Source organism: Aspergillus oryzae, chromosome 7, assembly GCF_000184455.2.
Source record: "Aspergillus oryzae RIB40 DNA, chromosome 7".
Lineage (NCBI taxonomy): Eukaryota > Fungi > Ascomycota > Eurotiomycetes > Eurotiales > Aspergillaceae > Aspergillus > Aspergillus oryzae.
The window spans coordinates 2205980-2227347 of NC_036441.1; the positions used below are offsets into that span (position 1 = coordinate 2205980).

General features: G+C 47.5%; 9 protein-coding genes across 9 annotated transcripts; 7 read left to right on the forward strand and 2 right to left on the reverse strand.

Annotated features, from left to right (window-relative positions):
• On the reverse strand, positions 1-2091 carry AO090011000862 (WD40 repeat domain-containing protein; the record flags this gene model as incomplete). Its single annotated transcript, XM_023233139.1, has 4 exons — positions 1-1422; positions 1497-1697; positions 1755-1870; positions 1998-2091. 4 exons carry the CDS (start codon positions 2089-2091, stop codon positions 1-3), a joined length of 1833 nt encoding a protein of 610 aa, XP_023093673.1.
• A 987-nt stretch (positions 2092-3078) lies between these two features.
• On the forward strand, positions 3079-5526 carry AO090011000863 (putative diacylglycerol O-acyltransferase (DgaT); the record flags this gene model as incomplete). Its single annotated transcript, XM_023233140.1, has 7 exons — positions 3079-3114; positions 3176-4199; positions 4227-4401; positions 4467-4672; positions 4720-4864; positions 4994-5129; positions 5239-5526. The coding sequence occupies 7 exons, from the start codon at positions 3079-3081 to the stop codon at positions 5524-5526; spliced, it is 2010 nt and encodes a 669-aa protein (XP_023093674.1).
• A 957-nt stretch (positions 5527-6483) lies between these two features.
• On the forward strand, positions 6484-6936 carry AO090011000864 (uncharacterized protein; the record flags this gene model as incomplete). The annotated part of the gene is made up of 1 exon (XM_001826385.3): positions 6484-6936. One exon carries the CDS (start codon positions 6484-6486, stop codon positions 6934-6936), a length of 453 nt encoding a protein of 150 aa, XP_001826437.3.
• A 51-nt stretch (positions 6937-6987) lies between these two features.
• AO090011000865 (ankyrin repeat domain-containing protein) lies at positions 6988-8931 on the forward strand (the record flags this gene model as incomplete). Its single annotated transcript, XM_023233141.1, has 1 exon — positions 6988-8931. One exon carries the CDS (start codon positions 6988-6990, stop codon positions 8929-8931), a length of 1944 nt encoding a protein of 647 aa, XP_023093675.1.
• Positions 8932-9620: 689 nt separating this feature from the next.
• On the forward strand, positions 9621-12306 carry AO090011000866 (uncharacterized protein; the record flags this gene model as incomplete). The annotated part of the gene is made up of 4 exons (XM_023233142.1): positions 9621-9759; positions 9810-11912; positions 11969-12128; positions 12300-12306. 4 exons carry the CDS (start codon positions 9621-9623, stop codon positions 12304-12306), a joined length of 2409 nt encoding a protein of 802 aa, XP_023093676.1.
• Positions 12307-12937: 631 nt separating this feature from the next.
• AO090011000867 (uncharacterized protein) lies at positions 12938-13339 on the forward strand (the record flags this gene model as incomplete). The annotated part of the gene is made up of 2 exons (XM_023233143.1): positions 12938-13159; positions 13238-13339. The coding sequence occupies 2 exons, from the start codon at positions 12938-12940 to the stop codon at positions 13337-13339; spliced, it is 324 nt and encodes a 107-aa protein (XP_023093677.1).
• Positions 13340-13687: 348 nt separating this feature from the next.
• Positions 13688-14586, forward strand: pyrG (orotidine-5'-phosphate decarboxylase pyrG; the record flags this gene model as incomplete). The annotated part of the gene is made up of 2 exons (XM_001826388.3): positions 13688-13844; positions 13910-14586. 2 exons carry the CDS (start codon positions 13688-13690, stop codon positions 14584-14586), a joined length of 834 nt encoding a protein of 277 aa, XP_001826440.1.
• A 337-nt stretch (positions 14587-14923) lies between these two features.
• Positions 14924-16048, reverse strand: AO090011000869 (uncharacterized protein; the record flags this gene model as incomplete). Its single annotated transcript, XM_001826389.3, has 3 exons — positions 14924-15705; positions 15772-15964; positions 16019-16048. 3 exons carry the CDS (start codon positions 16046-16048, stop codon positions 14924-14926), a joined length of 1005 nt encoding a protein of 334 aa, XP_001826441.1.
• A 1281-nt stretch (positions 16049-17329) lies between these two features.
• AO090011000870 (allantoate permease family MFS transporter) lies at positions 17330-19274 on the forward strand (the record flags this gene model as incomplete). The annotated part of the gene is made up of 8 exons (XM_001826390.3): positions 17330-17570; positions 17625-17720; positions 17788-17932; positions 17986-18046; positions 18098-18517; positions 18575-18923; positions 18983-19163; positions 19223-19274. 8 exons carry the CDS (start codon positions 17330-17332, stop codon positions 19272-19274), a joined length of 1545 nt encoding a protein of 514 aa, XP_001826442.1.
• Between the last annotated feature and the right edge of the window lie 2094 nt (positions 19275-21368).

Sequence of the window (21368 nt, forward strand, 5' to 3'; positions counted from 1 at the left end):
TCATCTTCCATAAGGATTGTCGGGTGTATTGCTACCCTGCAAACCAGGGAGGCCTCCGGTACCCGGTAAGGGGGAAAAGTGTTGGGGAGCGAAATTCTGCGGTAGTGGAATGCCCTGTGACATGAGCTGCTTTTGAAGCTCTGCAAGGTCAACATTGGCGGGTGGCGTTCCTGAGAGAGCAGGAAGCATGGGGAACCCGGGAAATCCCGTGTTTGGAGGAATACTATTGGGTTGAGGGGCCCCTTGGGTAGACAACAAAGCGGCTAGGCGGTTGGGATCCATTTGAGGCATAGATGAAGGTATACCGGCTGATGGTGCTGGTGGCGGCTGGGGAGCGCCAATACCTGGTAGTAGTTGCGAGCCTAGCCCGTCGTTGTGAGGCGTTCCGCCAGGAGGTGCGATCTGTATTCCAGGAAGAACAGACCCGGTCGGCTTCCTCTGATCAACGAGGCTCTCGGCTTCATCCTGTAATTCTTGTTCTTCTTCCTCGCGCATTTGTCGCCTTCCGAAACCCCTACTCCAGGTTCCCTGGGCCTCGGCGGCCTCCTCTCCGATATGGAATCTATCTTTCATGTAGCTAGTCTCTCCCGGTCTTGCTCGAGACCAAAACCGAGTGAAGTTGTCTTTCGAGCCGGACGCAAGTATATGGCCTAGTGGATGCCAATCCAGTGACCAAATAGTAGCGCTATGTGCATACTGGACCCGGTGGGCAGGGTAGATTACTTGCGCAGGTGTGTTCGCAGGATCCGGACTGTCGTAAGGTGCTATTGTCGGAATCTGTCCAGAGGGCACGTTCGGCTCGTCAAGAAGGTAATGATACAGCGAACCGTCTTCGCTCCCCGTCGAGATGAGTGAGCTGTGGATGGGGTGCCATGTTAGAGAAGAAACAGGCTTCTCATGTCCACGAAGAATACAAATGTCCCGCATCATACGTAGATCGAAAACCCTGGCTGTCTGGTCACGAGATGATGTTGCGAGAAGATTTTGATTCACACGCGAAAACCTCGTTGCGGTTACTGTGTTCTTGTGGCTATGGAGTGTTGTCAAGCATCTTGCTGTGCGGGGATCCCAGAATTTGACTTGGTGGTCTTTCGAACCAGAGACGAGAAGTCCTTTCGTAGGGTGCCAATCGCATGATTTGACGTCCCAGTTATGACCGGTAAGGACGGTGTCGGCGGTTCTTGAGGTGAAATCAAAGATCTTCAGAGTCGTATCGTCAGAAGCGGAGAGAAATTTCGTATCGCTGGGAGACCACGCAAGATCTCGAACCGCATCATGATGCGCGTCATCAATGGTCTCGACATTGTTGAAATTAGGCCGCCAATATTTTATATCACCTTTTTGTCCGCCCGAAATTAACCAGTCATGGCTGTGGGACCATGCCAACGAAGTAACTCCAGCTTGCAGTTGGTCGTAATGTGCCTATCTCCGTGGTCAGAAGAGATCCAGGCAATCGGGAACTGAAAGGATGAGGAAAAAGGGAGGTAAAATCATACGTCCATCACAGTCTCGAAGTTAAATGCTGTTCCATTCCATAGCATAAATTCTCCAGTGTGCCCACCCGTCAATAAACGCCTCCCTTCCGGGGTCCATCTCACGACTGTGATCGGCTTCTTTGACTTTCCAATGGATTGGTGTAGGTGTCGTACGGGGATGGTATCCACAGGGGAATGGATTCGTGCTAATGGAGGCAGCATCTGCAATAGGGAAAGTGAGTTAGTCGACGTCTTTTAAGGCAGGGTGTTGCTGTTTACATCAACTATGTAGCTTGCGCTTGGCCTCTCTGTCTCCATTCGGTGGCCGCCCTTATATCTTGGACGCCGTGTGCGCATCCATTGTACGAGTGACGATCCATAATCAGTGACAAGCCCTGTTGAATTGGAGGCTATTAGCTTTCCACAGTGGTTGAATGACGGAGCAACAGAAAGAACGGGAAAAAGAAAAGAAACTGGTATATTAAGGAGAAAACGAAATTCAAATCAATGAAATAAACGTACGTGGTCGCCGTGGTCCCACAATTCCACCCTCATAGGGTTTTTGAGGTCTTCCAAATGGCTGGGAGTCGGCCCCAGAGTCGTCGTAAAATGCCATCACAAGCAAGCTATTCTCGGTTGTAAAGGAAAAGAAGCTCACGGAAGTTTGCGACCATTGACCGAGTAAAAGATAAGTGGAGCGGAGCGAATGACAAACAACAGCCCCTCAAATGAGGTGACAGGGATTTCAGCTAGAACGGTCTTTCCATAGCGTGCATGCGGCTGGTAGAGTGGATGGATTCTTGTCGTGAATGTGGTTGATGATTTGAATGGGAGCAAAAGCAACTTGACTTTGGGCCGAGCGCGCGGCGGTGATGATCATTGGCCGCGGGACACTAAGCGGCAGAGCAAGTAATGATTAGCACCAAACGGCTCTCTCAATCCCGGTCGCCTCAAGAGGCCTTTGCTTCAACCACCGTTGCAATGCGTCCTTGCCAGCCCCGCTGTGCTGCTCCTGGCTTGTCTCATTGTTTCCATGCTATAAATACCCTCAATTGCCCTGTCATGATCAACTCTTCTCTGGTCCGGTCGCTGGGATTGATATCCTGTATTCTAAGCTATCCCCGCAATTGACCTCACATTCAATCCCGTCGCTTCCACGCGGCTTGACCAAGCCTTTCGTGGTTTTTATTTTTATTTTTTGCTTTAGGTCGTTGTGTGCTCATTGTGGATTACTGCCGGGTTTCTCCGAGATTATATGAAGATGGATGTTACAGAGAAGGCATCTGCGTCAAGCAGCGATGTAAATACCCGCGGCGCGGTTTCGTCCTCATCCTCTGAAGTCATGAACGGTTCTTCTCACACCAGAACTTCACCTCCTTCGGGAGAGGCCAGCGGAGTGCCCAAAGGGAAAAGGAGGAGCAAGTATCGGCATGTGGCAGCCTACCACTCGAAGTCGCAACACTCGAGCCTAAGCCGAGAATCCAATGTTCCGACTAGTTTCCTCGGGTTCCGAAATCTGATGGTGATCGTCCTGGGTACGATGTTTTCCTTTTGGGCAACATGGTGATCTATGAAGCTGATTTTTCCCCCGGGATTAGTGGCGATGAATCTCCGATTGATTATTGAAAATTCTATGAAAGTAAGTGTTATCGTAGAACTAAGTACCTGGGGTAAACAGAGCTGAACGTTTTATCGCATAGTATGGCGTCCTCATCTGCATTAGATGCCATGACTACCGGAAACAAGATGTCATCCTTGGTTCAATGCTCTTTGTCATTGTCCCTTGTCAGCTATTTATTGCATACGTTCTTGAGTTGGCTGTAGCAGGGCGAGTCAAAGAAACTGTTGGCCGAAAGAAGAAAGACAAATCAGCTGAGGATGGCGAGCGTGAACAACGTGAATTCCGGACGATTTGGCGGTTCGCCTTATCTTTTCATATCCTCAATACCTTGCTGAATCTCGCGGTGACAAGCTATGTCGTTTATTATTACATCCATCACCCAGGGATCGGGACGCTCTGCGAAGTTCATGCGATTATTGTAGCGCTCAAGAATTGGTCCTATGCATTCACCAATCGTGATCTCCGCGAAGCGATGCTTAATCCATCTGCGGAGTCCGCCCTTCCCGAGATTTACTCTTCATGCCCTTATCCACGGAATATTACGCTTGGGAACTTGGTGTACTTTTGGTTGGCACCCACGCTGGTTTATCAGCCAGTTTATCCCAGGTCACCCGAAATCCGATGGTCGTTTGTGGGCAAGCGCATGTTCGAATTTACAAGCTTGTCTATATTCATATGGCTTCTCTCCGCCCAGTACGCTGCTCCTGTCCTGCGAAATTCTATTGACAAAATCGCTGTCATGGACATTACTTCCATCTTTGAACGAGTGATGAAGCTATCTACCATCTCCCTCATCATTTGGCTTGCTGGTTTTTTCGCTCTTTTCCAGTCATTCTTGAATGCCCTCGCTGAAGTGCTGCGGTTTGGAGACCGAGAGTTCTATCTCGACTGGTGGAACAGCTCCAGTCTTGGTATGTACTGGAGATCTTGGAACAGGCCTGTCTATCTCTTCATGAAGAGGCATGTGTATTCGCCTCTAATTGGGCGGGGATATAGTCCTTTGACGGCAAGCACTGTTGTCTTTCTAGTTTCCGCTCTTCTGCACGAACTGCTTGTGGGGATTCCTACCCATAATATGATAGGTACTGAGATGCCCTGCGAATGTTTGTTCCAAGCTAACCGATAACAAGGCGTCGCCCTCGTAGGAATGTTATTTCAGCTGCCACTGATCGCCATCACCGCCCCATTAGAAAAGATGAAAGATCCTTCGGGGAAAGTAATTGGAAATTCAATATTCTGGGTTAGCTTTTGCGTGGTTGGACAGCCTTTGGGGGCACTGCTGTATTTCTTTGCTTGGCAGGCGAAGTATGGCAGCGTTAGCAAGATGACCCAGGGATGATCTTATCTTATAGTACATATAACAATGATAGATGTGAGATGTTCAGTCGGCCACCGTTATTCAAATCAGGCACAGTAGTTACTATCCTTATCAAATTGTTCTCAGAGTCCCTCGGTAGAGTGAGACGGAGAAAGTACACGTATCTCATATGGATGCCTCCCCTGGCGTTGTACTTTGATTGGTTGTCAATCTGCAACCGAGAGGCACTAAAGTTCAATGTTATACATCACTCGTGTTGTAGAGCCTACGAGAAAGAACGGCCCCAAATGATTAGAAATGATTAGTGGGCAATGTGAATACGGATGTCGGTTCGTCGGCACTCCGAATGGAAATCAACTTTGCCGAGTTCCTGACGTCAAAGAACCCAGCACTATTTATGCTTCTAGATCCCACGGCACCTCGAGAAAACAACCAAAAGATCAATCAACAGTCTACTCTTGATTAATATTTAATTTACCCTCCACAATGGTCGCGATAACCGTTCCCGACAACTACGGGTAAGTTTATTCCCCATCCAGAAGGCAACAAGACCATCTTTGACTAATTATGAGCTTCCAGTGCCGTTATTGGCGTCGCGCTTGGAGCTATCCCTGTGCTCAGCTTTATCCATGGATTAGTTGTGTCGGGTTTCCGCAAGGAAGCCAAAGTTCCCTACCCTCACACCTATGCGACTGTCGAACAGTGCAAGTCGAATGTAATACCTCCAGTCTCCCCTCACTGTCCCACTTACCACGACTTTCAGAATGAATTATCGCACAGACATAAGCAACCTCGATAAGAGCTAACAGAGTATGCGCCGATAGGCTAAAGCCGAACAATTCAACTGCGCTCAGCGCGCGCACGCCAACTTCCTCGAAAATGCTCCCCAGACCATACTCTATACTCTGGTTGCAGGTCTGAAATACCCCCAGCTGGCTACCGCTCTTGGCGCCGTCTGGTTCGTGGCTCGCTCGCTCTTCTTGTACGGATACGTGTACTCGGGCAAGCCACAGGGTAAGGGAAGGTTCCTTGGAGGATTTTTCTGGCTTGTGCAGGGAGCTTTGTGGGGCCTGAGTGTATTTGGTGTTGGAAAGGATCTTATCTCGTTCTAATATCCCATTTCTGGAAAACAGCTGGTTTGTGGCGAAGCCGGGATTTGATGTCTTTACTCGGTGAACTTTGCAACTAAAAGCTCAGGTTAGCGGCTTCATAGGTATCATATCTCAATGTATAATATTCTATATGCTATAGAGGCCAGTGTGCATTAGTAAGGACTAGCATTCTTATACATCTGGGGAGTGTATAGGAAGCTTGGCGCCGCGTTGCTTCAGTGGAATTATGTGAGGGCTCTAAACGGATGGAGTAACCCATACAATAATTTAGGTAGTCGTGTGCTACTAGGTAAGTATAGTAAATGCGAGCGACGTGTTCTAAAGTTGCAAATACAGCCTAAACTAGAATACTACTGCACAACAAAGCGACATGCGAGAATCCAAAGTATGTGACGCAAGGCTATCAGTCTCAAATAGGTTTCCTTTAATCGGTAATACTAAACCGACCGTATAGTAAGCTTGGAAGGAAAGCATTTAATATCCCTTGAGCCGGAGCTCTGTTCACAATTAAGCAGATCACTTAGTCGTTGGCAAGGCGACTCGAGGAAGTGGCAGCGAGAATCCTTGCACATAGGAATAAAGAATGAGCTATCAAGAGGCTCTCATGCAGCCACACTGCTCACTCAGTACATGTATTTCCTCCGCAAAAACGTGATATAAATGTTGACCCGCTAACTTCCGGGCCGTGACGGGGCCCATGTGCACTACAACAATCAAGGACCAATAGAGAACTAGGAAAGCAGGGTGATCCTGCATTTGTCGGCGGCTAATCCATATAAATGTGACCGCGTGAGGTCCAAGCCTCCTCCCCCCCGACAATGCCCCTAGATAGATAAGAGCGGTCGGTTCTCGAATACAACTACCCAGGAATCATCAATCTTCTGCTTGGCTCCGTTTATATGTTCTCTTTGCTACTTTGGCACCCGAAAGCGAAGCTTTATCAGGTCTTCTAGTACGATGGACCCGCTCTCGATAGGCACAGGTGTTATTGCGATCGCGACCCTCGCTGCTCAAACATGTTCCGCCCTCTCGGACCTGAGGTCGCTTTGCCAAAGCTTACCAGGTCGGCTTCATGCGGTGAACAATGAGGTTGCTGACCTTAACTTCGTCCTCTTCCAAGTCTCCCTAACTATCGAGGACCGAGCTTGTCTTCCTGAAAACAACTTGTCGGCCCTCTCGCATCTTTTGAACCGCGCAGATGTAAAATTGCATGAGATCAAAGACATAGTCGTTCAACTGACCGATGCTTGCCGTGCTTCTCGGAGCCCCATATTCAAAGCACACGCATGGCGAAAAGAACAAGGCAGGCTACAAATGCTCCAGGAAGATATCAGGACGATCAAGGCAAATCTAAACATAATGCTTGGTGCTTCTAACTCGTATGTGATGCAGCGTTGGTTTTACAGATAGCAGATGAAGCCGGGACAGTGTGCTTTGCGGCTAACTGGCTATAGACAAGACATGACGAAGATCCGTCTTGATGTGGAGGCTATCTCCGCAGTAACATTACAGTCGTCGCAAGAGCAGACACTGCTCAAAGAGAACTTTTTGGATGGAATTTCTGCCGTTAATGAGCGCATAGCTAGAGTCGAGGAGATGTTGCAGGTCCAAGCCAGTCAAGTCCAGGCTAGCCAGTTCAAGCAGGTGGGATCGTTGTACAACGTGCCTCCTGCTCGTAGGCGACGACATCAGCCCACCAAAAAAGAGACCTACCCAAATACGACACGTTCGGAGGGGATGGGTGTTCGTGTCACACCATTTGTTGTTACTTGTCGGCCAGGTTGCCCATGCGCTTGTCATTTACAGCGGAAATCAACCAGCCCTGCGCTCCTAAACCGTGTTCTTGGGCGTCTTTTCGTTGGATACTCTGGGCTGCCATTTCTTAGCCCCAAATGCAGCTTTCAGGCGTGCGAAAAGTCGCGCGCAAGTCAGGTTAGTCTAGAATATTGGTTTCCTTTGGGACTCCTGTCGTCTTCAATAGTACGATTGCAAGTGGGATACCAGCCCAATATAGGAACTCTATTACAACTTGATACGCTGAGGAGGGTGCCAGATACGGCACAGTGTGTCAGCTATGCCTTGAATGGTGACATCGAAGGACTGAAGTATCTTTTCGAAAATGGCTTGGCTTCTCCTCGTGATGTAAGTGCCACACGAGGCTACTCAGTCCTCCGATGGGCTCTGTATGGGAAACAATACGAAGCATGCAAATTCTTGATACAGGCAGGTGCGGATGCTGATTACAGGCCCATTGCTGCTAGCGACAATAGTCCAAGGAACAAGGCTTGCCATTTCCTTCTTGAAGGTGGACTTCCCGATGCTGCAGTTGAAGCTCTTCGCGCAATAACAAAGAACGGTTATCTAGAAGATTTCTTAGATGAAGCAGGATTCACCAAGACACACAAAATAATTCTGGGTCTCTCTTTCTCGAGCCTGGAAGACGAGATATTTCAAAATCCGGACGATGTCAACGCAACAGATGCAATGGGACGCACGCCGTTGGCTTGGGCAGCCGCACGAGGAGACCACCGCGCCATTGTTACAATGCTAGGTCATAGTGCGGATCCAAATATTATGGATGTCCAATTGTCCGGTCCATTGTCGAATGCAGCATCTCAAGGCCACACTGTTGCCGTCCGTTTACTGTTGGAAGCTGGAGCGCAGACCGACTTTCCCTATCCTGATGGGGAGAAAAAGGGTAGTCCCTTGAATTGCGCAGCCCGCAATGCTACCGATGTCTTACTATTGAAAAGTCTTCTTGACTTTGGAGCGGATGTAGATGCTAGTGGAACAGATGGAAGAACCTCACTGATTCACGCAGCTAGGACCGATAACGCTAGTTTTGCTATGTTGTTACTGGAATATGGAGCAGATATCAATGCCATCTCTGCCGACGGATCAACTCCCTTGACTACTGCGATCACCTATAACAGCCATAACGTATTGCGACTGATCCTTGATCGGTGGCATGAATACTCTACTTGCCCGCGCCTCAAGGGACCCCATCTTCTTCAGATAGCAGCATTGTATGCTGATCTTGAGACGGTTCGTATTTTGGCAGCGACGGACCATTTCAAGACGAAACATGACAAACAATACACGCTTGGGGATTTTGGGAATCGTCTACGGCAGCGCCCTGATCTGACCGATGATCTAGCTATGGCTTTTGACGACCTTCTAGGCGTAATAAACCACGTGCCAAGCCAAGAGGACAAGCAGGATAGCATTTTAAAGTCTGGCATTCTCTCTTGTTTCCCTTTACGTATCAATGCAAACTTCGGCGCAGTGGATCATGACCCCAACAGTGCTTGCAGTTCCAACGACAGCTTTTGTGATGCATTCGAGCACATTCACCTTTCAGCAGAAGATAATACATCTTTGGAGAAGCACCCCCTTGTCCATTAGTGTCTCCAACCATCAACATCTGTGAAGGAGGCTTCGATATAAAGATGAGGAGGATTCGGGCGAGCTGAGGGCATTCACGACGCCTTTCATTGAACCGCCTTGCTTAAGTTCTTTTGTGAAATAGAGTTCGCTGGGGTGATTTTAAAATGCATTATAACAATCCTGGATGTGATTCAATTTCGCCTTCAATGCATAGCGAGCCAAATATGTTCGTAGTAGTGTTGTGTAAACCAACAATTAGATTATGTCTAGCATAATATTATCAGTCAAATAGTACATTTACGGAGTTATTAAAGCATAATCAGCCCACAGTGGTAGTTGTAGTAGTCAGGAGACAGGGTAGGTAGCTACTACGTAGTAGGCTGTCGTTCCACACTTGTGGAGATTCCGACTGCCATGCCCATTCGAGATCACGGTGTTGGCGCCATGAGACAAGCTTGGACAAACTAGGAAGTTGCCGCGGGGTTCCACCAATCAATCAGGCTGATGAATGCTGACCAGTGTACTACCTACTACTAGTAAATAGTTCTCATTTATAAAGCACTTCGCCCCGCGCCCGCCGATAAAGCATATGAATAACGGCTGTCAACCGAGTGCCGATGTTTCATGTGTAAAATCGGTTTTAAAAGGCTAGGCAGCGCCTAAAGTTTACTTCTTATTTTGTTGTGCGTTGTTTACATGAAGTGATCATGCGGTTTGGTCTAAATTACCACCGGTACCAGGTGCCTGAATGGGCACCATTTTATGTACCTTATCCCTTACTGAAGAAGCTATTAAAGACGGCTATCAGAGCGGCGGACCCTGCAACAAATCAGCCCGATTTCAAAGGTCCGTTACTCTCTTCTTTAACTTAAAGGCATTATTAACACGATTTGTAGAGGTTTATACCTGCCTTGAGCATAATATAAATTCCTTCGGTATCTTTCACCACGAAAACTATGATATCCTAAGGCAAAGGGTAGAGGAGTTGCACAATCAACTAGCACCCAAATCAAAAACTTTGTCAAAAACAAAGGATATAAATTGCTATGAACTAGAGAACATCCTCAAAGCCGTGATAGAGCTCCGTAAGGATTCGGAGAAGTTGCAGTGGTATTATCGAGTCAACAAAGAAGCAGTTCAGAGGATCTATGCCAAGCTCGAGAAGCTTTGCCGCTCGACCGGGCACACTGATGAAGGTCATAAAGTGAAGTGGACCGATTTGGAGGCTGATCGGGATGTATCATGGTTGAAGTATACTGGAAGTCTAAACGAACTGATGACTGCTATCATCCAAATCCGTTCTGATATGAAGATTCAATCAGGCAACAAATCCTGTCTGGACAACACCTCCAGCCATCTCTCTGCTTCCAGTGACCCTATCAGAGCTTTGGATCGCGCTGTGATAGATGATGATGTCCCAAAATTATCCAAGATGTTGGAAGAGACGTACTCGTGTAATACAACAACGAGCCAATGCTTCCAGGAAATTGTCTATGATCTAGCAGGGAGTTCAGTGGTCTATGGTTCTAAGCGGGCTGCTGCCTTTTTGCTTTCAGAAACATTCTCCCGATATCATATTACGCTAGATCACAGGATATTGAACCAAATGATTATAATTTCTGGTCGGCAACAAGCTTTTGAAGAGTACACTGCATCTAGGATGTGTTCTCAGTGCAGCTGTAAAGACTCTTGTGGTAAGTCAGAGAGTAACCTGTTCTCCTTGGCCGTCGAGCAACTTGCGCTCGGCGGAAAGGACGTCTTATTGGAAAAGGATGCTTTTGGCCGTCATCCGCTCCATTACGGTGCAATTTACGGCTTGCCAGGTATCTGTGAATTATTACTGGACTTGTCTCAAAAGTCGGGTCAAGAGTATCCCGCACGCCTCATCATGTCGTTGGACTCTCAACGTTTTACGCCACTGCACTACGCAGTGATCAACAACCACGCCCTGGTCATAAAAGCCTTTTTGAAAGCTCTCGAACCGATGATGCAAACAAATGACGAATCCAGCAAATACATCTTGATCGATATTCTGAGGGATCTTCTTGCCATAGCAATCAAATACCAGTATGATGACATAGTCCGCCTGTTTGCCAAGTTTCCGCGAGAGTTTCATGACGAATCTAGTCATGGAGAGACAGCTCTCTATGTTGCGGCTCGCAGTGGAAAGGAAGAATATGTGGACATGCTCCTTAAGCATGGAAGTTTTCCAGATCTTGATATCCCAGAGACTGTGCATGGCTGGACTCCTTTATTCATTGCCTGCGTAGAGGGTCACCACGCCGTGGCTAAACTCCTTTTGGATGCGGCAGCGAAACAGGACATTCATGATTATTCCGGGTGGACTGCCAAAGAGCATGCAGCAGTAAGAGGCCATCTAACTTTAGCCGGGATGCTCACTTCATTGGGTACTGAGGATTCTCTCGGTGGGCCTGCTAGCACACTTATACAGCCAATTCGTCGAAACACCCAGTCATTTAGGACTGATTGTCACTACCTAATCATCAATTTGGGTGTCCTACAAAGCGGAAAACAGGTAAAGGCTGTTGAACTGAGAGAACGCTCTCCGAAGGAGCTAATCTCTATGAATGCTGGCTTCTTGATGGAAATTTCAATCTCAGAGAGGGGAAGCATAAGGGAGCTTGTAGAGCTACCTTCATTGACTGATATGACCCACGAACCTTTCGTTTTCCCAGTCACGGATCCGGACAGAGCCTGGCTATCTTTCAAGTTTCTCCAAGCTAGCTCTACATTGGCAAAGGAATATAACCTTTTGGGGGGTGGTACGGCTCTGATAGGAAGCCCCGGCGATCATTTCGGAGAAAATCGTGAAAGCCTCATCAGAGAACGTACCGTTCCTATCCTTGAGAAAGATACACTTGATGTTCTGGGCAAGGTCACTTTTACTTTTGTCATCTCTAAACCAATATCCTACCGTGCCATTCCCTTGGCCAGACCCCTTGTCGTTGAAGAAGGGGTACAGCTAGTGGGTCATAGAGGTACGTTCTATATTATTACTTCCTCCTTCTCCACAATAGACCAGTAACGTGTGCAGGTCTCGGACAAAACACAGCCAGCCACAGCTATCTTCAAATAGGAGAAAATACTATAGAGGTACGCATCATTTTCTTAACCATTGAAATCAAATCCTGCCTACCTAACATGGGATTTAGTCATTCCTTTTGGCATCAAAGCAAGGCGCCACAATCGTTGAGGTAAGAATGATCTGCCAATATGTGAGCGAGTGCGGCTGACAACTATGATAGTTTGGTAATACAACATCTCACGAATCGTACCTTGCATGTGCACTAAAGTTTAGTCAGATGTACAGTTAACAAGAGATCTCGTGCCCGTCATATACCATGACTTTTCTCTGAGCGAGTCAGGGACTGATATCCCTATTCATGACTTAAATCTTGATCAGGTCAGTATCTTTGAGATTGATTTGAACTGATTCTCACCCATCAAAGTTCATGCACGCAAGCAATATCCAGTCGCCACGAGGGGATCCCGTATCTGTGCTTGGGAAAGCGAATGCACAGCCTATATCCACTCAGGTTACTTCGACTAAGCCACGATCTCGATCATTAACTAAAGACCACGAGAGGGGAACTAGGGAAATCCGTGATAGAATGAAGTATACAGTTGATTTTGTCAGCAAGGGATTCAAACCTAATACCAGAGGTGACTTTATCCAAGATTCCTTCACGACACTGGAAGAACTGCTTGAAGAGCTGCCTGAGTCAATCAGCTTCAATATCGAGATAAGTAGGTTATATGCTGCCACTGGTGGTTCTCCACTTGCGGGAGACAAAGCTAACAACGTCCCAATGAAGAGTACCCCAGGCTTCATGAAGCTATAGAAGCAGGTGTAGCACCAGTGGCTATTGAAATCAACACCTTCATCGACAAAGCGCTTGAGAGACTCTTTTCTTACGGCAACAAAAAACGGACCATTATCCTATCCTCATTTACTCCCGAGATCTGCATTTTATTGGCCATCAAACAACAGACGTACCCTGTGATGTTCATCACTAATGCCGGCAAGCCTCCAGTTACGGATCGAGAGATGAGGGCTGCCAGCATACAGTCCGCTGTTCGATTTGCCAAGAGGTGGAATTTATCTGGCCTTGTCTTTGCATCTGAGGCGCTGGTAATGTGCCCCAGGCTTGTCAGATATGTTCAACGATCAGGATTGATCTGTGGATCCTATGGATCTCAGAACAATATACCAGAAAATGCGAAGGTAAGTGCTTCTATATTGATCCTTAGTGCTTTCAAACTGTGATGTAGAAGTTGCTCGGTAGCTGATTAAATATTCTAGACCCAAGCCGCTGCTGGAATTGACATTATTATGGCCGATAGGGTTGGGCTTATTGCTATGTCCCTGAAAGGATATCAAAAGCAGGCAAAAAGCCAGGCATAATCCCCGCGTGGACGGTACCCTAAGGATAGGCCCTAATCTTATCTACATGTGACTGCATCGATGTGTTTGGTCAAAATGAGGCATGTGGCTCACCCCACAGGCGGAGAAACGTGTGGCTAGTGCATGACAGTCCCCTCCATAGATTCAATTTAATTTTTCGCGGCAATTGTCGTGCAGTTTGTATCTACATTTCATTCCATATATCAAGAGTTAGTAGTTGGACATCCTGATTATTTTGTCTAATTACTGAAAACTCGAAGTACTAACCTACTAATAAGCCAGTTTCAACCACTAAGTGCTCATTTATACAATATTTGCAGAACCCCGCGCTACCCCTCCATCGCCAACATGTCTTCCAAGTCGCAATTGACCTACAGCGCACGCGCTAGCAAGCACCCCAATGCGCTCGTAAAGAAGCTCTTCGAGGTTGCCGAGGCCAAGAAAACCAATGTCACCGTTTCCGCCGACGTGACAACCACCAAAGAGCTGCTGGATTTGGCTGACCGTATGCGCACCGGGGATGCCACTTACATGTGATCTAGTAATGGTTAATGGTGGATTATATAACAGGACTCGGTCCGTACATTGCCGTGATCAAAACTCACATCGATATCCTCTCCGATTTCAGCGAAGAAACCATCACCGGTCTGAAGGCCCTTGCAGAGAAGCACAATTTCCTCATCTTCGAAGATCGCAAGTTCATCGATATCGGAAACACAGTCCAAAAGCAGTACCATGGCGGCACTCTGCGTATCTCTGAGTGGGCCCACATCATCAACTGCAGTATTCTGCCCGGTGAGGGTATCGTCGAGGCTCTGGCCCAGACTGCTTCGGCCGAGGACTTCCCCTACGGCTCCGAGAGGGGCCTTTTGATCCTTGCGGAGATGACCTCCAAGGGATCTTTGGCTACCGGTCAATATACTACTTCTTCTGTTGACTATGCTCGGAAGTATAAGAAGTTTGTGATGGGATTCGTCTCGACACGTCACCTTGGCGAGGTTCAGTCTGAAGTTAGCTCGCCTTCGGAGGAGGAAGATTTTGTCGTCTTCACGACAGGTGTCAACCTCTCCTCGAAGGGTGACAAGCTGGGACAGCAGTACCAAACTCCTGAGTCGGCTGTTGGACGCGGTGCCGACTTTATTATTGCTGGCCGTGGAATTTATGCTGCTCCTGATCCCGTGGAGGCGGCGAAGCAGTACCAGAAGGAGGGATGGGATGCATACCTGAAGCGTGTTGGTGCGCAATAAGTAGTGGTGGATACGTACTCCTTTTATGGCAGTATGTCGCAAGTATGATGCGATTTATAAATTCAGCACTCGAAATGACTACTACTATGTGTCTACGACAGATACCCTCTCCGTACGAATAAGACACCTGCCTCGATATATGGACAAATTCAAAATCAGGGTCAAGGGTCATGTTTCAAAGTCACAACAATCTCCAACATAGACGAGAATTTGTACCGGAGTGTCTGAAGGTGCAGCTGGAGATTGGTCTATTTTCTTAGAGTGGGGTATCACTAATGTACAGTCGGTCACTATCGTACAAACAATCACAATTATATACAAGATTTCCCACCACCCCCTACTCTAACACGGCACAATTATCCATCGAGTCAGAGCCTAGCCACCATTTGGTGCTCTCGTAGAGACCAAAGTATAATCCTGATCCGACAGCGGCCATAAACGTGTTGATAGCACACCCTCGGAATAGTCCTCTCGGGCCATCTGTTCGTACAATCTCCCGTACGGTATTGATCATCCTTTTCTTCTGAGGTGCAGTTGTATCTGCAGCATCGAGCATGATTCGTGTCCGGACCATATCCATGGGTGCTGTCAAGACACTAGCTATACCGCCCGAGACCGCAGCACTTATTGCGGCTGTCGCTGCAGCCTCTCCGATTGTCGAATGGGCCTCTTTCTTTCCATACTCTCTTGGTCTTTCTAGCACCTTCTCTCGATCTCCGAATCTATATTCAAAAATTCGATACCGAAAAGACTCGTACAGAGGCATCTGAATCGCCGACACTGGCAAGCTATGCGCCACAAGAGCCGGGTATCCGCTCCAAAGCTGTCTAGGGTTGATAAACTTCTTGAAAGCTAGCCGTGTCGCTTTCTGGGCTACACCACCTACCCTTCCCCCAGCTACAGGTGCTGATGCGTCTGGATGGTGTGATTGGATCATCTGCGCGTTGTGTTTTAATGCATCAGCCGGAGCAAAGACTCCGCAAGCAGCAAGATCCGCAACGGAGGCTGCGCAAAAATCGGAAAAGAGCCGAGCTGAGCTAGACTCATGCGTTCCAAGTTTTTGATGTATGACTTGGAGTCCTGACTGTGCATACTCGTATGTGATGAAGAATGCGCCCGCTTTGACCCGTTATTTTTTGCTCAATGAATATGAGTTGGGTAAGGATAATGTTGGGTATCACCAACCTGTGGGAAATGAGGCAGCGGTTACGCTCGCGATACCTTGGTAAAGGCCGCGGAATATCCCTGGGTGTCTCCATATGCTGGTTCCTGTGTTGGTTCTCAGGAACTGCGAATATTCGCGAGACTGAATGCGGGTTTTGATCGTATCTAAGGGATATGTGAATAGATCTAGTGAGAGGGATGCGGTTGTGCTTGCCTAGTTCCCTCAGGTTAATGTATGCTGTTTGTCCAAGGGGGTTAGAAAATATACCAGCAATATACTAAGTGGCTCGGCGGCCATATTATTTGTCGATAGAGGCGGGAGGACGAGGATGTTCAATCGTGGATTTTGTAACCGTCCTGGCACACATCACCTTACAAGGCTTTGAGTTTTCGTTCTATAATTTGAGACAGGTCACAGTCGATTGCCATATTAGATTACAGCAACGTAGGTAGACATTAGGATTGATGCCAGGCAGCGAAGTTTTTTTCACTATTGGATGAGTTTATTCCGGGCTCCGCGGGAACCGATTGGGGTCTGACATTTCTGGAAAATCCCCAAACATATTTCATTTTGTCTTTGCGGACAGATAAAACGCTTTCGATTCCGATAGTAGAGGTATATACACATCGAGTGTAAACAGTATAAGCATATAGTCTCTCGGTTTGTTAGCGGTTTTGACGCATACTAATAAATCATCGATAACTAGTACTGCTATCGATAAGCTCCTTGACGGGGAAAGGTAGCAGGACCCACTGCAGTCACTTTAGTAAGTGGATGTCAGGATGATAAGGAGATATAGAGATATGCAGCTGATAAGCTTAGAACGTGACCTGAAGGAAGACATTAAAATTAGATTACGGGGGGGAAAGAAGACGATCTTAAGGTTCTCTATATAACGTCCGAGATATCTCCCGATGCTCGTCGGCTTCATATTTGAACGCCGAAGTGGTTCGCCTCAGCTGTGGAGAAAGTACGAGGTGGTATTTGGTTTACCCTATCTCTTGTTACTTCTCTCCTCCTCTTGGCAGATGCAGATCGACAAACCAGTGAGACTGGAGAAGGGTAAGCTCCCTTGGCGGCGGAAATGTCCGCCAGATAAGTGAGGGGACACAGTGACTTGGTTATCTTCTCATTGATTCAACTAGTGTTTGTTTCTCCTCGTGATAGAGATACTCGGCTGTCTTATCCAATGGATCCAACATCCCATCGCCTATCCTCTTCTTCTCCTCTTTTCCCCCTCATTGTTTATGCTCCAACGTACGGAATTTACGCGGAACCAAAGCCGCCGTTGCTTGCGTGGGATTGGCCATGGACGATAAGCTTGCCGTCATAGTGGACGCACTACGACTAGTAGTTTGGCGTACCCCAGATAATCGGCGGCTTATCTGTGGATGGCGGTTGTGCCGATGAAGTCTAATCGGCCAGCTCAGATAACAATCGTTGCATTCTCTAGTGCCACGACCCCCGCGGATGAGGAGGTGTGCGCACATATGTAAGGCATTATCGCCATCCCTGGCGACCTCCTTGATTCTCTCCTCCCCTCTTTTATTCCTTCCCATACCAAAATATTAGAAAACAATGGCGGATGAGAAGACTTCCCCACCTACCACCGTCGATGTGGAGAAAGACGTCAAGGGGCACGTCGATCCAGTGCTTAAAGAACATGCCCAGGATGCGGATGAGGCATTGAAAGCCTTTCAGGAACTCCACGGCGAAGCGATCGAGCTCGATGCCGCAACAAACAAGCGACTTTTAAGAATAATTGACTGGCATATGATGCCGATTATGTGTTTTGTATATGGAATGAACTACTTGGACAGTATGTTGTTCTTCGCCTCTAACCTCGGCATTGATAACCCTTAACCCTGCACAGAAACAACCCTATCCTACGCCAGTGTCATGGGACTTAAATCGGACCTGAACTTGAAAGGCGACGAATATCAATGGCTAGGCAGTTTGTTTTATTTCGGTTCGTCAAACAATGGCCCTAACGTGGAAACACACTACCAGTTAAACTGACACGACTTGGACTGTAGGATACCTGGCATGGGAATATCCCACCAACCGATTGCTCCAGCGCCTCCCCTTGGGTAAATACTCTGCGGCTTGCATCATCATTTGGGGAACCATTCTTTGTTGCTTCGCCGCTGTCAGCAATTATTCCGGAGCCATCGCTATTCGGTGGGACCGCACTCTGACACAATCACCAACAAAGGCTGACAATTCCTCGTTAGTTTCTTCCTTGGTGTCTTCGAAGCCTCTGTTACACCAGGCTTTGCTTTGTTGACCTCACAGGTGCGTTTCAAGCTCCTCCATATAACAGCAGTTTCTGACCCTCTCGCATAGTGGTACACCAAGAGTGAACAAAGCAGCCGCGTCAACATCTGGTTCAGCTTCAACGGCTGGGGACAGATCCTGGGAGGCTTTGTGGCGTACGGCATCGCGGTTGGCACAGAGAGACACGGGTCAGCCATCGCTCCATGGAAGATTGTCTTCCTTTGCACGGGTCTATTAACCGTTGCGCTTGGTGTTATTTTCCTCTGGATAGTCCCAGATAGCCAACTGAATGCCCGCTGGCTAAAGCAAGAAGATCGTGTTCTCGCCGTCGCTCGCGTCAGAGAAAACCAGCAGGGTATCGGAAACAAGCACTTCAAGCTCTACCAGGTCAAGGAAGCACTCCTAGACCCCATGACTTGGGCATTCTTCTTCTTTGCACTTATCGCCAATATTCCCAATGGCGGTATCACAAACTTCTTCAGCCAGCTGGTGAGTGCCCCCTTTCGTACTAGACTAAGACCCAATGACTAATTAAATTACCGCCAGATCACTAGCTTCGGCTACACTCCCCAGCAGAGTCTCCTGTATGGTACTCCCGGCGGTGCGGTTGAGGTTGTCGCTCTAGTTCTCAACGGTTACGCCGGTCAATACACAGGCCAGCGACTCCTTTGCAGCACCGGCGGCCTAGTCACTGCCATAGTGGGCATGGTCCTCATTGTTGCTCTCCCCCTATCAAACAACGTCGGACGTCTGATCGGTTACTACATGACCCAAGCAAGCCCGACTCCATTCGTGGCCTTGCTCTCGATGGTCTCCTCCAACGTCGCCGGTTATACTAAAAAGACTACAGTCGCTGCACTATTTTTGATCGGCTACTGCGCAGGAAATATCATCGGTATGTCCGTTTCATTTTGACCTAGATCCGATCGGAAATTAACAGCATCATCTGTATAGGTCCTCAAGTCTTCCGCCCCAAAGATGCCCCTCGCTACGTGCCCGCCGAGATCACGATCATTGTCTGCTGGGGCGTCTGTTTGTTTCTTTTGGCCTTCATCTGGTGGTGGTATAGCAAACAGAATGCTAAGAAGATTCAGATCACGGAGAGCTCCGGCTACGTGCGACTGGAGAATCAAGAGTGAGTGTCGTCCCTATCTTTTCTTCAGCATGAAGTATAGGTTACTAATTGGTGTATAGATGGTTGGATCTAACTGATCGGGAGAACCATGAATTTCTTTATTCGTTGTAGATTCTTTCTTTCGTGTATATGACTTTGTAACGCAGAATATTATGACCTTTATCAGCGACTAGTGTATATATTTCATGCAATATCGATATTACTTCATTGCTACTATCTCATACAGACAACATCAGCCCCATATCTCAACGGATTCTGAATATACGGAGACAAGACCGTATTATCCACCACAAGCAACGAGCCACTTTTATGCGCGATATCGGTAACAGCTTGGATATCCGCCAGCCATAGAGTCGGGTTACTTGGCGTCTCGATCCACACCATCTTGACAGTTTTTTTTGCAATTATCAAGGGTATTCGCCAGTTCAATTTGGATGTCGTTGACGATGTCACTGTGCAATTAAATGATGGTGCCACTTGCTTGAGGTACCTGTGTGTTCCGCCGTAAAGACTGGCCATGTAGACTATGTGGGAGCCCGATGCTAGTCCTTGTATGATGGCTTCTATGGCAGCCATGCTGGATGAGAATGCCAGTGCGTGGTTTGCGCCTCGAGATCGGCGATGGTTTTCTCGAAGCTTTTGCGGTTGGGGTTGGCTGAGCGCGAATAGATATATGTGCCTCTGGGTGACGCGACTTGGTCTTGGGAAAAGGTGGTAGAGAGGGAGATCTGTTAATGTCAGTATCATGTATGAACAGCCTCATTGAGGGCCAAATGCGGATTTACTGGTTTGACTAGGGCTCCCGTAGTGGAATCGCGAGGCAAGCCAGATCGCACAGCTAGAGTTCCAAAGCCGGTCATTTTGTCAGATGTAACGGATTGCTTATATTCGCTTTCGTTGTATCGACGACCTTTATATACGGAAAAAAAAATATCTAAAAAGCGCGAGGGAGGAGCTGATCAAACCCGAATGGAAAACTCTTAAGGCGCAGCTAATGAGTTTCCTGCCTAGGGCAAGCTTAGGGCGCGGATGACACGGATAATCCAGCAGATGTCTATCATAGTACCACTTACATTCTTGAAGCATGGGGCCTCGTTTCCTCCGCAGAGCCGTGTACATCCTCGGTGTGCTCCTCCCTCAGCGGGGAAATATAGGTATGTCACCTACACTGCCACTTGAATAGAGCTTGGACATAGCAAGGAATATGGCCAGTTCGTAAGACGTATCCAATCAAGACTTTCTGATATATACACTGAGTATATCCGTCCCTTTCCATTTTCATATGACCATGTAGGCTTCAAATACAGCAGTAGCCGGGATTGCCCTCTCCATTGTCCTCTTGACCCATCGTCTCCTCGGTCGAAACACTTTCATCCTCCGCGAACAGATTCCAAGGTACTCCTTTCAACTCCCATGGTGGACCTGAAACCTTCGAGTCTTTCTAGGCAGGGAATTCGAGGCATTGAAAACGATCGTAGATGTTAATGGTTATTTCCCAAGAAAACACGAGGCAGAGAAAAGGCGTTGTCACTCTGCTTGTCTTTGTCAATAACTGTGACCGGATTGAGTCTCGAGACAAAGTATCGAAGAGGCTTGCTTACCTGTTAATAAAGGCGAGATGCCACCGTCCTCCACTGTCCATATATCGTGTCAGTCTTTGTTTCCGAGAGGGGAGCATCCTACATCAAAGAACTGTTTTCAAGCCGTTTTCATCACCATGTCAGTATATCTGTCAACCAAGATCAGACAAAACATCACTCACTCGAATTTGAGGATAAGAAAAGACTTGTTATCAGGCAGTTGTGTACCGCCTGATAACCCAGGCCCATCCCAACCACCCAACCAAGGGCCCGTATATGGAGGCATATCCGGTTTGGAATACCCTGTTAGTTTGTTTTTTGTCAGTATGTGTTTTTGGGAAAATGTTTTTTTCTTGAGAGATTTTTCTTTTTCTTTTCTTTTTCTTTTTCTTTTTTTTTTTTCTGTTTTTGTTTTTTTGGTTTGTTTTTTCTTTGCTGCAGTTTGCTCTGCTCTTCCCCACCCTGACACTACCCAGTACTCCAGACGAGAGATTGTTCGATAGAAGGAAGGCTGTATATACAGGCAAAGGAGAAAAGGTAAAGACAAGAAAAGACAAGAAAAGACAAGAAAATAAGAATATATGGGGACAGGCAACGGAGAGAACAAGATATAGAGATAGAAGAT